We start from the raw sequence: 12,830 nt of genomic DNA on the forward strand, positions 1-12,830 counted from the left end.
TCGCAATTCAAGATACTTCTGGGAGCAAAACCAATCTTTCAAGAATTTAAGTCTTGGGAACTTAGTTTGATACCTCATTAAATGAGACCTCACCATGATGAGGAAGAACCACTTACTGTAACCTGTCATGACATGAATGTCCTAGAGATCATCTACGACAGGCACCTGTACTGGCTGGATGATCTGTTGGAACATCCTACGTCTGCTTCATTTAAGAGGGTTTGATTAAATTGTCAAAAGTTTGTTTGCACATTTAAAATGGGGACATCAGAAAAGAAGACTCTCCTAAAGTTGAATTATCATACGGTGGGATACTACCCCTCACTAAAGAGGGAGAAAAATCCTCCATTGATACACGATAAATATCCTTATCCAATGAAGCAAGCAGCATGACCAAGCTAGGAGCCTGGCTTGAACTGAGTGAGATTTTTGGAGATAAGTCATGGACCTTGCGACAGTTGTGAGAGCACACTGGTAGAACTGGCTGGCATGCACAACATGGACTGGGTAAGGCAAAGAAGAGGGGGGAGCAAGTCACGCAGCATGCATCAGCTGAGCTGTGTGAGCAGTGTCACATCACACCCTGGACAGGTGATCTGCCCCAAGAAACTAGTCTTCCCAGAATGGGTTGGAGGGTTTCTGGTTTATTAACCCAAGACTTTTTCCTAAATTCTGATCTAAGGAATGAAAGCTCCTAAAAGGGGCAGAGCTAATCTACACAAGAATTGACCATGTACCAGATCCTAAGTCTTCAGAACAATGTGGCTGGTGCTTATGAGTACAGTACAGGCAGTCCCCGGTTAACGGCGGGCTCGGTTAACAGCAATCCGGTTTTATGGGGCTTGTCTAGCAACGAAAATCGGCAATTTTCGGCTCCGAAAATTGCCAATTTCCGCTTATCAGCGCCGATAATTGGGTATTGGTGCCGATACATACCTAACAGAGGCGCCGATAACCGAAATCAGTTATCATCACACCCTCAGAAACGGAACCCAGCCAATAACCGGGGACTGCCTGTACATGCCTGCCCTCTTCATGTGGCATGAGTCACTGGTACAACTATATGAAGAGGAGTCAGCCTTCAGTATTATATGCAAAAATAATTGATGGAGGATTTAATTTTATGAAATGTAAGCGGGAAGCCAAGCACTGCAGCACTTTTGGTCACTCAGCACTTCTGACAGTGAAAAGAGGGAGTTGGGGACAACAAAGTGATCCAAAAAATAATGGATACGTAGTACAAGGATCAAAAGGTGGAATTGGGGGAAATCCTTAAGCTGCACTAAAAATCAATAGTAAGAGGTTGGACAGCAAGACGGAAGAGGGAAGTGGGAATGGAGGTAAAGTAAAAGAATAAAGAGTGGGTGCAGCTAGGGCCTAGGAACACTGCAAACACCCTTTAGAAGTGCCTGTGATGTACTAGTCAAGTGTACTACCAGCACTACCCCATTACAGTACAGGGAACTGACAAAGGAACAATGGCATATGATAAATTCATCTTTTAACTGTGGAAGGCCAGGTGGCTACATTGGAGGGCATGATGTTTGAGTCTCTCATCTTTTAACTGTTTTGTGGCAGCAAGGTTTTAACTTTATTCCTAAATAGTTTCTCATTTTCTCAAACTGTTGCTTCTGCCCGTCTCAAAGTGAGAGCAAGAGAAAAACTCACATGAATTTGCCAGGTATTCATAAGTACTGTAATAACCATACCCTAAGCTAGAATGAGAAATCCATCACCAACACTCATTAATAAATGAAGCAGCTTCTATATACTTGACAGATAAAGCAGCTGGATGAATAGTTGGCTGTTCAGCATAAACAATGTACTGTGCTTACATGTCAGCCACTTACAACAAGTGATCAGACCAGTGAAGGAAAAGGACACAAATAGGACAAAAAAAAAATTTAAAATGAGGTAATTATCACCTCCAGAATGCTGAACACCCACACCTAATCGGGTACCCAGAGCTGAATCCGCCGGAAAGAAGAGAAGGCTGAACCGAGAAACCAGGAGCCGATTCCCCATTGTTACCAAGGGGAAGACAAGTTAGAGTAGCCGAACCCACATTGCTAAACCCTGGGGGAGGATGCGCAAAAGAAACAGTTTGCGGAGGGATGGGAGAAGATGAAGAAGAAGGAGGGAGAATGAAAGAGGTATAAGCTCTCGAAGAAGGTACCGCTAGCCCTGCCAAAACCGCGGACCGCAAACTCGAACTGGAAGCGACAGGCAAACCCTGTGAAATACTGGATACTGCCGGAACAGCCGCTTGAAGAGGAAGTAAGGGGTTGCGCATACCAAAAGGGACGGAGCATGAAACGCCTGAGGCCAAATTCTGCCAAAACTGCGTTTTCACCTGTCTGGAAGCTCCTCCTACCGGAGAAGACTGTACTGAGGAAGGGAAGGCGGGAGACAGAGGAATAGCACACATAAAATAAAGTTACTGAGTAGAGGAAAGCCAAAAGTCGAAGAAGGAGGGGGAAAACAGAAGATGCGGAAGCCGCAGGATAGACCAGAGCAGAAGAAGAGACTGAAAAAGGAGCAACAGAGAATGTGGGAGCAGGAGACGAAGCGACAGATAAGCCAGAAGAAACCTTAGAAACGGAGGGACAGAAAGTACACCGAATTCACCCTCCCTCAATAATCTGAAACATATCCGACATGAATTCTGGACACTCCCGTGTCACATACTCTTTGTTAGAACTGTGTCACATACTCTTTAATGTTAGAGAAACCATTCAAAAAACCAACCGCTCACCAAAGGTCTGTACCCGTTTGAAAGATCCAGCAAATCCGCCTTATATTCCGCCACATCCAAATGCAGGTTCCGCAAACCACTTTTTAGGAGCCCAAAGGACACACCAGAAACTGCCTTACTAGGTGGAGGAGTAGAATAGACAGAGAAGGGGGGAAACCTACAGTAGAAGATTCAGAAACAGTCAGAAGTGAGTTACGAACTAGAGCAGAAGGATTCTGCACCACCGGAACTGAGACATTAACTTGAGACTTTGAGCCAGACCGACAAGAAGCGATGAAGGCGAAACTTTTGCCGGATCACAAAAACCACTCGAACTTGAAACCGGAACCCGTCCAGGAGAATGGCTCTGCACCCTTAATACCTTCTCCTCACTACCTAACCCAGACCTATCCTCCTTTATCACACCTAGATCTTGATCCTGACTAACATCATCAACATTAAATTTATCAATACTACAAGGGAGTTGGGGGGGGGGGGGCATTCACTGCCTGCTCCGTGCCGAGAGGACAGTAGAATCTACCCACTCGGAGGCTTTTAGTTCTACCATTACCCTCAGCACCTGTTAGGGCTGGCAGGGGAGCTGAAAAGGAAGAAGAATTTGACATCCTAACACTACTACTGTCCTAATTTGAGAAATGTTGAAAAGACTAGCTATTAAATTTTCCATATTACTTGCAATCCTATCCTCTATCTGTTTGACTACCTTTGAACTCGCTAAATCCATTAACTGATCTGTAGCAGAAGCCTGAGATACTTGAGGCAACGAAGAATCTGACCGATGTTTGCCGCCCTTACTAGCCAAAGACTTGCGATGACGAATGTAATCCTCCATCTCTTGTGCTTTCCAATGGGAACATTCATCACAATGAGTCTGCGCATCACACTTAACCTTCCTACATACCTGACAGGATGTCTATCATGTCTCAAGGTACTCATCCGTCTCTTGCAGGGAGAAGTGATGAGCACCAGAATCCACAGTCGTAGGGGCAGTCGAGGTCAATGTCGAAGCCAATGGCGCGGTAGTAGAAGGTGACGGGGTCCATGATGACCAAAGAGACTGGGAACCAGCGAGTCCAAATCCAAAAGACGTTCCACGTCAAAGATATCCAGAAAATCCAGGTCTTCACCAGAAGTCCAAAATACAAAGAGAAGTCGGGTAATAGGATTAAAACCTCAATCTGCAGAAGGAAACAACCTTCCAGAGCACGAACAAAAAGCGACTGACAAAAGTGGACGTTTAGGCACACACCTGTGTCAGTGTTGCCAACCGTTTGTTATGGTAGTTCAAGTGACAAGATTTTACCTGCAGCATTCATAATGCTGGCTGTTAAAATTCCCACTAGTGGCATTGGTAACTGAGAGTTGTTCGGGCTAGTGGGATTAAGGGCGAATTCAGGTGTTCAGGGAGTGTACTGCAATATACATATGCATACATACATTATATATATATATATATATATATATATATATATATATATATATACAAGCGGTCCCGGTTCTGACGGGGTTCCGTTCTTAATGCCGTCGTAACCCAAAATCGTCGTAAACCGGAAAATCATTGAAAATCGTCAAAAATCATAAGAAAACCTTACTTTTAATGCTCAGGGTGCATTGAAAACGATGTAAACTGCATTATTATTGAGTTTTACATCAAAAACCTTCAAATTATGATTATTCTGCCGTTTTGGGCCATATTTCTTCTGTCGGATCGGCGACGGCGTGTCGTAACGAACATGTGTCGTAAGCCGGAAATAATTTCTGATGAATATATTTGAAAAGCGTCGTAACCTCGAACGTCGTAAACCGACTGACTGTATATATATATATATATATATATATATATATATATATATATATATATATATATATATATATATATATATATATATATGTGTGTATGTGTAAACTAATATGCTCATGTACACATGTACATAGGAATTTATAAGAGCCTATTATTGCAAGTGTGCATGTTTATGAAGGAGTACCAAATTATACATCTGCAGACATGTTTATTATATTACTCTATCAAAATATTACATAAAAAAAACGGATACGGCGTGAATCTGTTTACACCAATGCCCCGCGGTAGGAAATCTTGCCACACTAAAATTTTTTGTTCATGTCTACTTTCAAAATAATGTTACAGTGTTCTTAATTGTATAATTCAAGATGTTCCTCCTAAGAGCACTGCATTCAACCATATTTATTTGTAAAAGGCATATAGTGAGAAATGAGAAAGAGACTTACATTTTTTTACACAGTGGTGATACTACTGATCTGACCTCTTCATTCACTATGGTTTAAAACAACAATGGGCTTACATTTGAAGTCCTATGAGAATATGGTTGTCAGCAACAAGATTAGACATGCTTGTTAATATCCTAGTATTTTGTATAAACTTGTTTAAACTTGTTGGCAGGATTTCCTACCACTGGGCATCAATGGGTTAAGTAGGATTGTAGGATTAGTATATGACTGGATTAAAGAACCCCAAACTGAGGGATGCATATCAACTGTAGTTGGGTTATACGTCTGGAAGAAGTTTGACAACAGCAAATGACAGCCATGTTTTTTTTTCGGAGTCATTTTGGTTGGACTATAGTAAGGCAACAACCGTACTTTACAAGATACATAATCCATCAACAAAAGAGAGCAGTTCACCAGAAAACAGTACAAAATAAAAACAGAAGAACCAGGTAAGCACCAAGATATTGGTATTGTTCTTAGACATTTTTTCAAATATTCAAGTTAGTTCTGGTAACATCCACTTAAAAACATGATTTATTTTCATATTTGTGTTCTCATTGTATATGTAAAAAAATTTTCTAGCCGGTCTAGTTAGATATATCTATCATATACAATCAAAAGCAATAATTTGGATGTGATAAATTATATAAGCTCAAAATTATCTTTTACTTAAGGTACTTTGTCAGAAATACTGCAGTAGAACTTGGGATTCTAAAGGTCTTATATAGCCTACAGTACCTCAAAATATGAATAAAACCTAAACACTGTTCATGACATTCTCCATACACTCTTTAACTCAGATTACTCACCAACAAAACAATATGGAAAGTCATAAGGACCCAAGTCACACACTGGTTAGCCATTTTTCATGTGGTGCTGCTGCTACTGTACTCCAGTGCCTAGAAGACAAAACAAATATGAAAACACCATGGCTCTGAATACAAAGTAAACATAAAGTAAAGGTTTCAGGAATACTTCATCTTTAATGTAATGTCCTTCTCTGCTTTACAAATACAAATCTAGTTAATAAATGCCAAAATTAAGTGAAATTACTTATGTCCCATAAAGACAATTCTCTTGTTTTTGTGTGTCTTCATGCCAAGAGCAGAAACTGTGGCCCTGAACAGGTACACTGAAATTAAATTAATGAAGGGGTGTCTAGCAATGGCTGACATCTCATTCAATGTAGATGTCCATTGCATCACATGTCAGATGCCCTTCCCCAAGGGGAGATTGGAAGACTTGAGAGAAAGTCCAAAAATGTTAATAATGGAATTTTTGTGAAATTCTTTTTGTCTATGCACATTACAACACCCACATTACCCAAGATAAAAAAAATTACTGAATAGTACTTAAAAGGCAGTGGAATGCACCTGGAAGGCAGATGTGTACTACTTGGAGCCAGCTTCACTAATTTCCTAAAGGGTGATACATAAAATAGGAACTGAAGCAGTGTCTGTCATTGTTTGGATTACAGGATTATGACAAAGTAAACTGACAAAAGCAGTAATTTATGGCCTGTTCTTTGAAGGAAAACTTTTAACTTTATCCAGATAGTTTTTTAAATTCCTAGGGGAGCAATACACTGAACCAATAGTTTTAAGTTATACCAATCACTACACATGATAATCAACTGATTGCTGATGATAAAATTTAATTGTAAAAATATGACATTTTTATAATAAAATACAGTTTTATATATACTTACCCAGTAATTACTTAGCTAAGAGTTTCTAACTTGTCAGCAGCTTCAATTTTGAAATTCGCAGTTATGATAGTCTTTTGTTTATGTAGGTGACTAACCCTGCCCACTTTTGGGGTGAGAGAGAGAAACAACTAAGCCAAGAGCTTCACTTTCTTTCTGCCAGCTTAACAGCAACACAGAGTTAAGAAAGCAGCTTGATTTTGGTTTTTGACTTGAGATTCTTACCTTTTGGTAATGTATCTTCAGCTGGGTAGCCTTCGGATTTGTATTGTTTAACTGACATGTATTTTTTTTTCCTGATTTTGACCATTGTTCTCATAGGAGATTTACTTTTTTTTTTACTCTGTTAGCTAGTAACTATGTCAGACTCTAGCGCATTGAGTATTAGGTAAGTATATTTAAACATTAATAGTGATAATGAAATGAGAACAGAGTAAATAGGCTTAGCATTTAAACAATTCTTGTTGTTTCTTACCTGATGAGAGAGCTGCGCAGGAAAATACGGCCTCCGGTTGGCACTAATCTCAACTGAGTAGTGGCGTGGCAGTATAGCCAGGGTCGCCCCTACTGGAGTGAGTGACTTTGTAGCGGAGGAGTACTCCGATCACTAACGAAGTATGAAGTAAACTTTGCAACGAAGGAAATCTCTGATCATTATCAAAGCCAACAATAATATGCCCCTGCCCAGGGTGCAGTACAATAAAAAACAAAACCAGAGAAATAGTCACCTACACCACAAATAAAAAGCACCCTACACAGAAAAAACTGGTGGGCACTCTAGGTGCCTTGTACCCTCCAGGCTCCCCAAGAACTCAACACCTTGTCAAGGTGAAGAGACAGAAAAGGCAGAAGTGTTGCTTCCTATGTTCCCTTCCCGAACACTACGCCAGCCACAGACAATAGTCCAATTGTACTGCAGTCTTCGTAAGTCGTGTCCACACCTCGCAAATAATGCATAGCAAAAACAGACCTACATTTCCAGACTGTAGTCTGTAAGATCAAAGCGAGTGAAAGATTGTGTTTAAAAACAACTGATGTAGCCACTGCTCTCATGTCGTGCGCTCAAACTTTTAGCACAGGCAGAACATTCTCTCCAATTTGAGCATGCGCTTCGAGAACCAGGTCTCTTATAAAAAATATAGAGCGTTTTTAGACATGGGCCTGGAAGGGTCCTTAACTGAACACAAAAGATTCCTTGCTGAGCCTCTAATCTTCTCTGTCCTCTTGATGTAATATTTAAGAGCTCTTACTGGGCACAGACTTCTCTCCTCTTCCTCTGGACCCAGGATGTTCAATAACCCTTTAATAGCAAAAGAACGAGGCCACGGTTGTGAAGGATTCTCGTTTTTTACTAAGAAGCCAAGGGTAAGGGAACAGACAGTGTCACCCTGAGAGAGAAGGTCCTTTGCTGACTTCTTATGAAGGTGAAAAGCCACTTCTTCTACTGTTGCTTGCGGGAAAAGATGCATACTATCCAAGGGTGAGAAGAGAAGAGCCGATTTATGTGAAGGAGTGACACCCTTACATACAAACGAAATTCAGAGTTCCCTCTTTTTTAAAATTCCCATAGCATAAAGGGAAGATATCTCCAAAGAACCATCTCTGACTGCTTTATCGGCGCAGGAGAGAACACTCCTCCAATCATCAGCAGCAATATTCTCTGACTGCTTTATTGGCGCAGGAGAGAACACTCCTCCAATCAGCAGAATATCCTGAGGAAGATCCAAATCTCTGATCTTCTTTGACAAGGCCTCTATGGACCAATCCAGAAAACTAAAAATTTCAAACACTTTGAACATTTTCTTGAGTAAATGGTCAATCTCCAACACAGAGAACACAGTCTTTGCTGAAGCAAAAGCCGACCTACGGGCTGAATCAACGAGACCAGACAAGTCCCCCTGAGAGGAGGCAGCCACTCCCAAGGAGGGAGCCTCTCTGGTCACATATGAACCTATGTCTCCTGGCCGAACGACAGGAAGGCGGAATACTAAAGCATGCCTTGCCCTGGCGTCTTTTCTCCGAAAGCCAGTTGTCCACTTCTCCCACAGCCTTCTTAGACAAAGAAGGTAAAACCACTTTATGAAGTCTAGACAAATCCCCAGGTAGTCACTCATCATAAATGAGGAAGCTGGAGAAGAAGGGGCTGCCGGAGCAATGAAATCTGGAAAATTATCCAGTAAATAATTCAGTAAGGAAGCATAAGCCGATGGGGTGGAGTCCTGTCCTAAATCTTCCTCTTCCGACGAGACCGGGGACAATGAAGGATCTTCAAGCACTACTGAGGAAGAAGTCGACTTCTTAAGAATACCCAAAACATTGTCTAGGTGCTTCTGCAGCGGTACCAAGGAAGGGTCCAAACTGGGAGTTGATGATGCAGAAGTCAAATGAGGAGGCGAAGAAAACGGGTGTTTCAATGAAGAAGTCAGGAATACAGGAGCGGGCACCAAACAATCCGGGCGCTCAACAATGGGAGAGTGAGTTGGCACCAAAGGGTTCTCGGGTGCCAAGCGGTGTGTGTGTGTGTGCACTATTGGGCACTTCTCTTCTGGGCGCTCAGCTAATAGTGAATGCTCGGTCACTACTGGGCGCTCAGCTGTCATTGGGAGCTCGGCTGCCAAAGCGCGCTCCTTGATCCCAGATGCGTGCTCGAAAGATAACCATGAACTATCATGAGTAGGTTCCCAGTTGGCTGAAGAACTAGTACATTTGCTGGGAGCTACTGGCTGAGAAAAACGTTCAGGACTGTCTCATTTGCTGCTTGACGGCTGCGGACTACCAGACCGTTCCCCGACCCTCTTGCTGTACAAGTGAGGGGATTGGTACCCGAGAGGTGCGTGCTTTTTCAATGGACGAAATTTGTCTGAGATTCTCTACTGGCGCCCATGAGAAGGGCTAGAATCCCCAGAACTAGGCGAGAGATGATGCACACTAGGCATGCCTTTCCAGCGGCTGTCTTTTGTCGACACCTGGGATGACACAGGTGCGACTGAGGGGGCAACCACCTGTGGCCAGACCCCACCGACCTCCCTTGGGTCTCAAGTATGCCTCCCCCCAGGACTGAGGGAGTATGGCAGTGACCTTTGCCTAGGAGTTTCGGTGGGACGGATAGCCACCTCCTCCACAAACACATCACTTAAACACTTTGCACTTAATTTGTCCACAAGGACATGCATCAAATCACCCAACTGTGCCGCTATATTAGCATGAAAATCAAACTTCTTATCAAATTCTGACTCAAGACTGGAGTAGTGATCTGGGTTGGGAGTGAGGGAACTAAGAGCGGAGATTGGTGGTGGAGGAGGAGGGCTGAAAGTGGGAGGAATCAATTTAGCAGAAGGGAGAGAAGGAATATTAACCTCACTAGATTCCTGAGTCACGTCTAGAGTTGGTAATTTAACCTCAGTTCTAGCAGCTGCTTTTCTCTTACGATCCCTTTCTAACTTGGATAGGTGGGAAGCTAAAGTCTTCCATTTTCTTTTGTACCATTCACAGCATTTCTTACAAGTCAGGTCAATTGAACAAATTTGTTTTCTGCATGTCATACATAAAGTGTGTGAATTGTAACAAACCTTGGTCATGCGAGTATTGCAGCCTCTACTGCAATACCTAATACCAGATGCGCATAGTTACTAGCTAACAGAGTAAAAAAAAAAAAGTGAATCTCCTATGAGAAGCCAAAATCAGGAAAAAACAATATATGTCAGTTAAACAATACAAATCCGAAGGCTACCTAGCCGAAAATATATCACCATGGTTACCATGGATTCACACTAAAGATCCCGGTATTTCTAAGCAACAGCTCCGCGAGGACTATTACCATGCGAATTGATTTTTCCTATTCTTTTAGTATTGCTGATGAAGAAGGTGGTGTTGTTTATTGTCGGTCAACCATTATTAAACTCAAATCTACCCAACATAGTTGGGGGCCCTTTGGGAACATGGGGGTTTTGGACAGCCATCTTGTTATGGAATGGTTCCACGCATCTGCATGTCATCAGGAAGCCATATGTTTAACCCTTAGTGGACAGATTGAGCTTGAGTGTGAAGTAAAACAGGTTTGGGGAGGTGGACGGATTGTGCTTCAGTGTGAAGCAGAATTACGCACCACTGTTATGGTAATTATGATTTGAAATGAAGGTGCCAATACTTCTATATGCTATAAGTTCACTAATGGCAACTTTTACACAGACATGAAGGTTAGGCCAGTATCAGTAATGCTTGTGACTTCAAGGGGGGAAGGGACTGCATCTCTCTCTCTCACACGAGTCTTTTTGTAAATTTGCTTGTAAATATACGAAGGGGTTGCTGTTGTTTTTTGTTTTTGTCTTGTATGATATATAGTATGTCGGTTGTAAATGTAATTTTACAAAGAAAATTGCAAGTAAATATTAGAAAAAGCATGTATAAGTAAAAAAAAAGTTACTGCATCTTCCTTCTCGTAAATTTACGTGAATTTTTTAAAACAAATATGCAAACAATTTGTTACTGCTTTTATTTCTTATCTGTTTTGATATTGTGTGAGCAGTAGTGATAATTTTACAAAATGCAACAAACTTATCTATTAGAAAAAACATATATTAGCTGGTAAAATTTACGATTGTCTTGTAAATGAGGCCCCACAAGGGTTTGTAAATAGTCATTTTCAACTTCTCGTGGAAGGTAGGGAAAATTTTTTAGAAAATTTTTATTTGTACAGGGTGAATGTACGCGTCATTCTCTTTCCACTGATGTGATTTTTTTTTTTTTGTCGACCTCAAAGTTTCCCCGGTCTGGGGTGCTGCACATTGATAAATTATGCCATCCCTTACGGGTTACGAAGGGATTGGCTAAGGAAACCTATTATAAAAGGAAGTAACGTACCCTAACCTAAACTAACCTAGCAGGCAGTGTTACTTAGTCGGGGGCAAACACCCCCGGGTGAAGGAAACTCCACTTCTTACCAAAAGCTTCCTTAGCCTGCAACACTGTGCATGCACGATAGCATTCCAGGATGGCCAACGTACAACTTCTGAGGTTAATTACAGTCGACCGACAAAAAATAACGGTAAATTCTTAATAAACCACCAAAATGCAATAGGAAATATCAATTTCAATATCAATGCCCGATGCGGAGCTCTTACTTAGTTCTAGACATACCTACCGCCCTACTGTTAGGCATGTGACGGGGTACCATGGTTTAAAAATGCTATTTCCTCGGAAATAATTATTAAATTCACCAAAATCACACCTTAGAGTCAAAGTCACATCTGTGCTAGACAACAAACGGTACTTAAAAAATAACGTTAGCTTAAATTACCCAAAAAGATACGGTGGGCTATGTTCGCTTCGTTTCTTGGCAAGAAAATAGAATGATTTGTCATTCCATGACAATCATGTATTATTAAAATCCAACAAGTTTTCTTCGTGTCATGCACGCATCGCACAACATGGTGCAACTGTTGTCAAGGCACGGTTACCAAGACCTTTACGTGGAATTCTCAGTTTTCCTATAATCCCACAAACAGCAACTTTCATCTAAGTCCTCAGAGTATTTTACAAGCTCAAATCACGATAATGATATTACCTGACATTGATGTATATAACAAGTTCAAGTCCAAAAACTATCGCAACGTCAATGTTTCTTACCAGTTTGTTTAGAGCGTCGAACCACCAACAATGTTGACAACCGACTGGAGTGGTGTCTCTCTCTGGTGTGACGGAGTTCTTCAGCCTTCACTTGCAGGAAGTTGCAGCTCCAGCCTCCACCACCGTATTGATGGGGGACTCGTGTGGGAGGCTGATGGGAGAGGGGAATGAGATTCTCAGAATCATGACTATTGCAATCGCTCAACTTCCTACTCTTGACGTCTTTATGATCGAAACACGGCTGAATCCAAACAAGTGTTCGAGTTCTACCTTATTTTGATTTCATCATTGTAATAAATGTGTCATCATCTTATGCGTGTGGTGCAAGGATGAACCAGATTTTTTTTCCTGAGGTAATAACCATGCAGATCCCACAAGCTAAATACAAAACATTCAAACATCCTGCTACCTATATTTAGAATCTACTGGTCACTTTTTTTTTTACCAGATCCTTATGTAATTGTAATAACCACCTTTTCGTATGGAGATTTACAGGCT

At 41.5% G+C, this 12,830-nt stretch overlaps 1 protein-coding gene across 4 annotated transcripts in view; it reads right to left on the reverse strand.

The window, feature by feature from the left end:
• LOC136833728 (uncharacterized) overlaps positions 1 to 12,830 on the reverse strand; it is a 53,756-nt gene extending 40,926 nt beyond the window's left edge. The window contains exons 1-3 of one of the 4 annotated variants that reach the window (XM_067095941.1): positions 12,806 to 12,830; positions 12,333 to 12,483; positions 5,812 to 5,901 (exon numbers count right to left, since the gene is read on the reverse strand). In XM_067095941.1, coding sequence (XP_066952042.1) covers positions 5,812 to 5,865 — 54 coding nt within the window. In that variant the 5' untranslated portion in view covers positions 5,866 to 5,901; positions 12,333 to 12,483; positions 12,806 to 12,830. Of the gene's footprint in view, positions 1 to 5,811; positions 5,902 to 6,710; positions 6,814 to 12,003; positions 12,156 to 12,270; positions 12,484 to 12,805 lie in introns of those variants that run through there. The other 3 variants (XM_067095944.1, XM_067095943.1, XM_067095942.1) reach the window with 3 other exon arrangements.

This window comes from Macrobrachium rosenbergii, chromosome 52 (genome assembly GCF_040412425.1).
Source record: "Macrobrachium rosenbergii isolate ZJJX-2024 chromosome 52, ASM4041242v1, whole genome shotgun sequence".
Lineage (NCBI taxonomy): Eukaryota > Metazoa > Arthropoda > Malacostraca > Decapoda > Palaemonidae > Macrobrachium > Macrobrachium rosenbergii.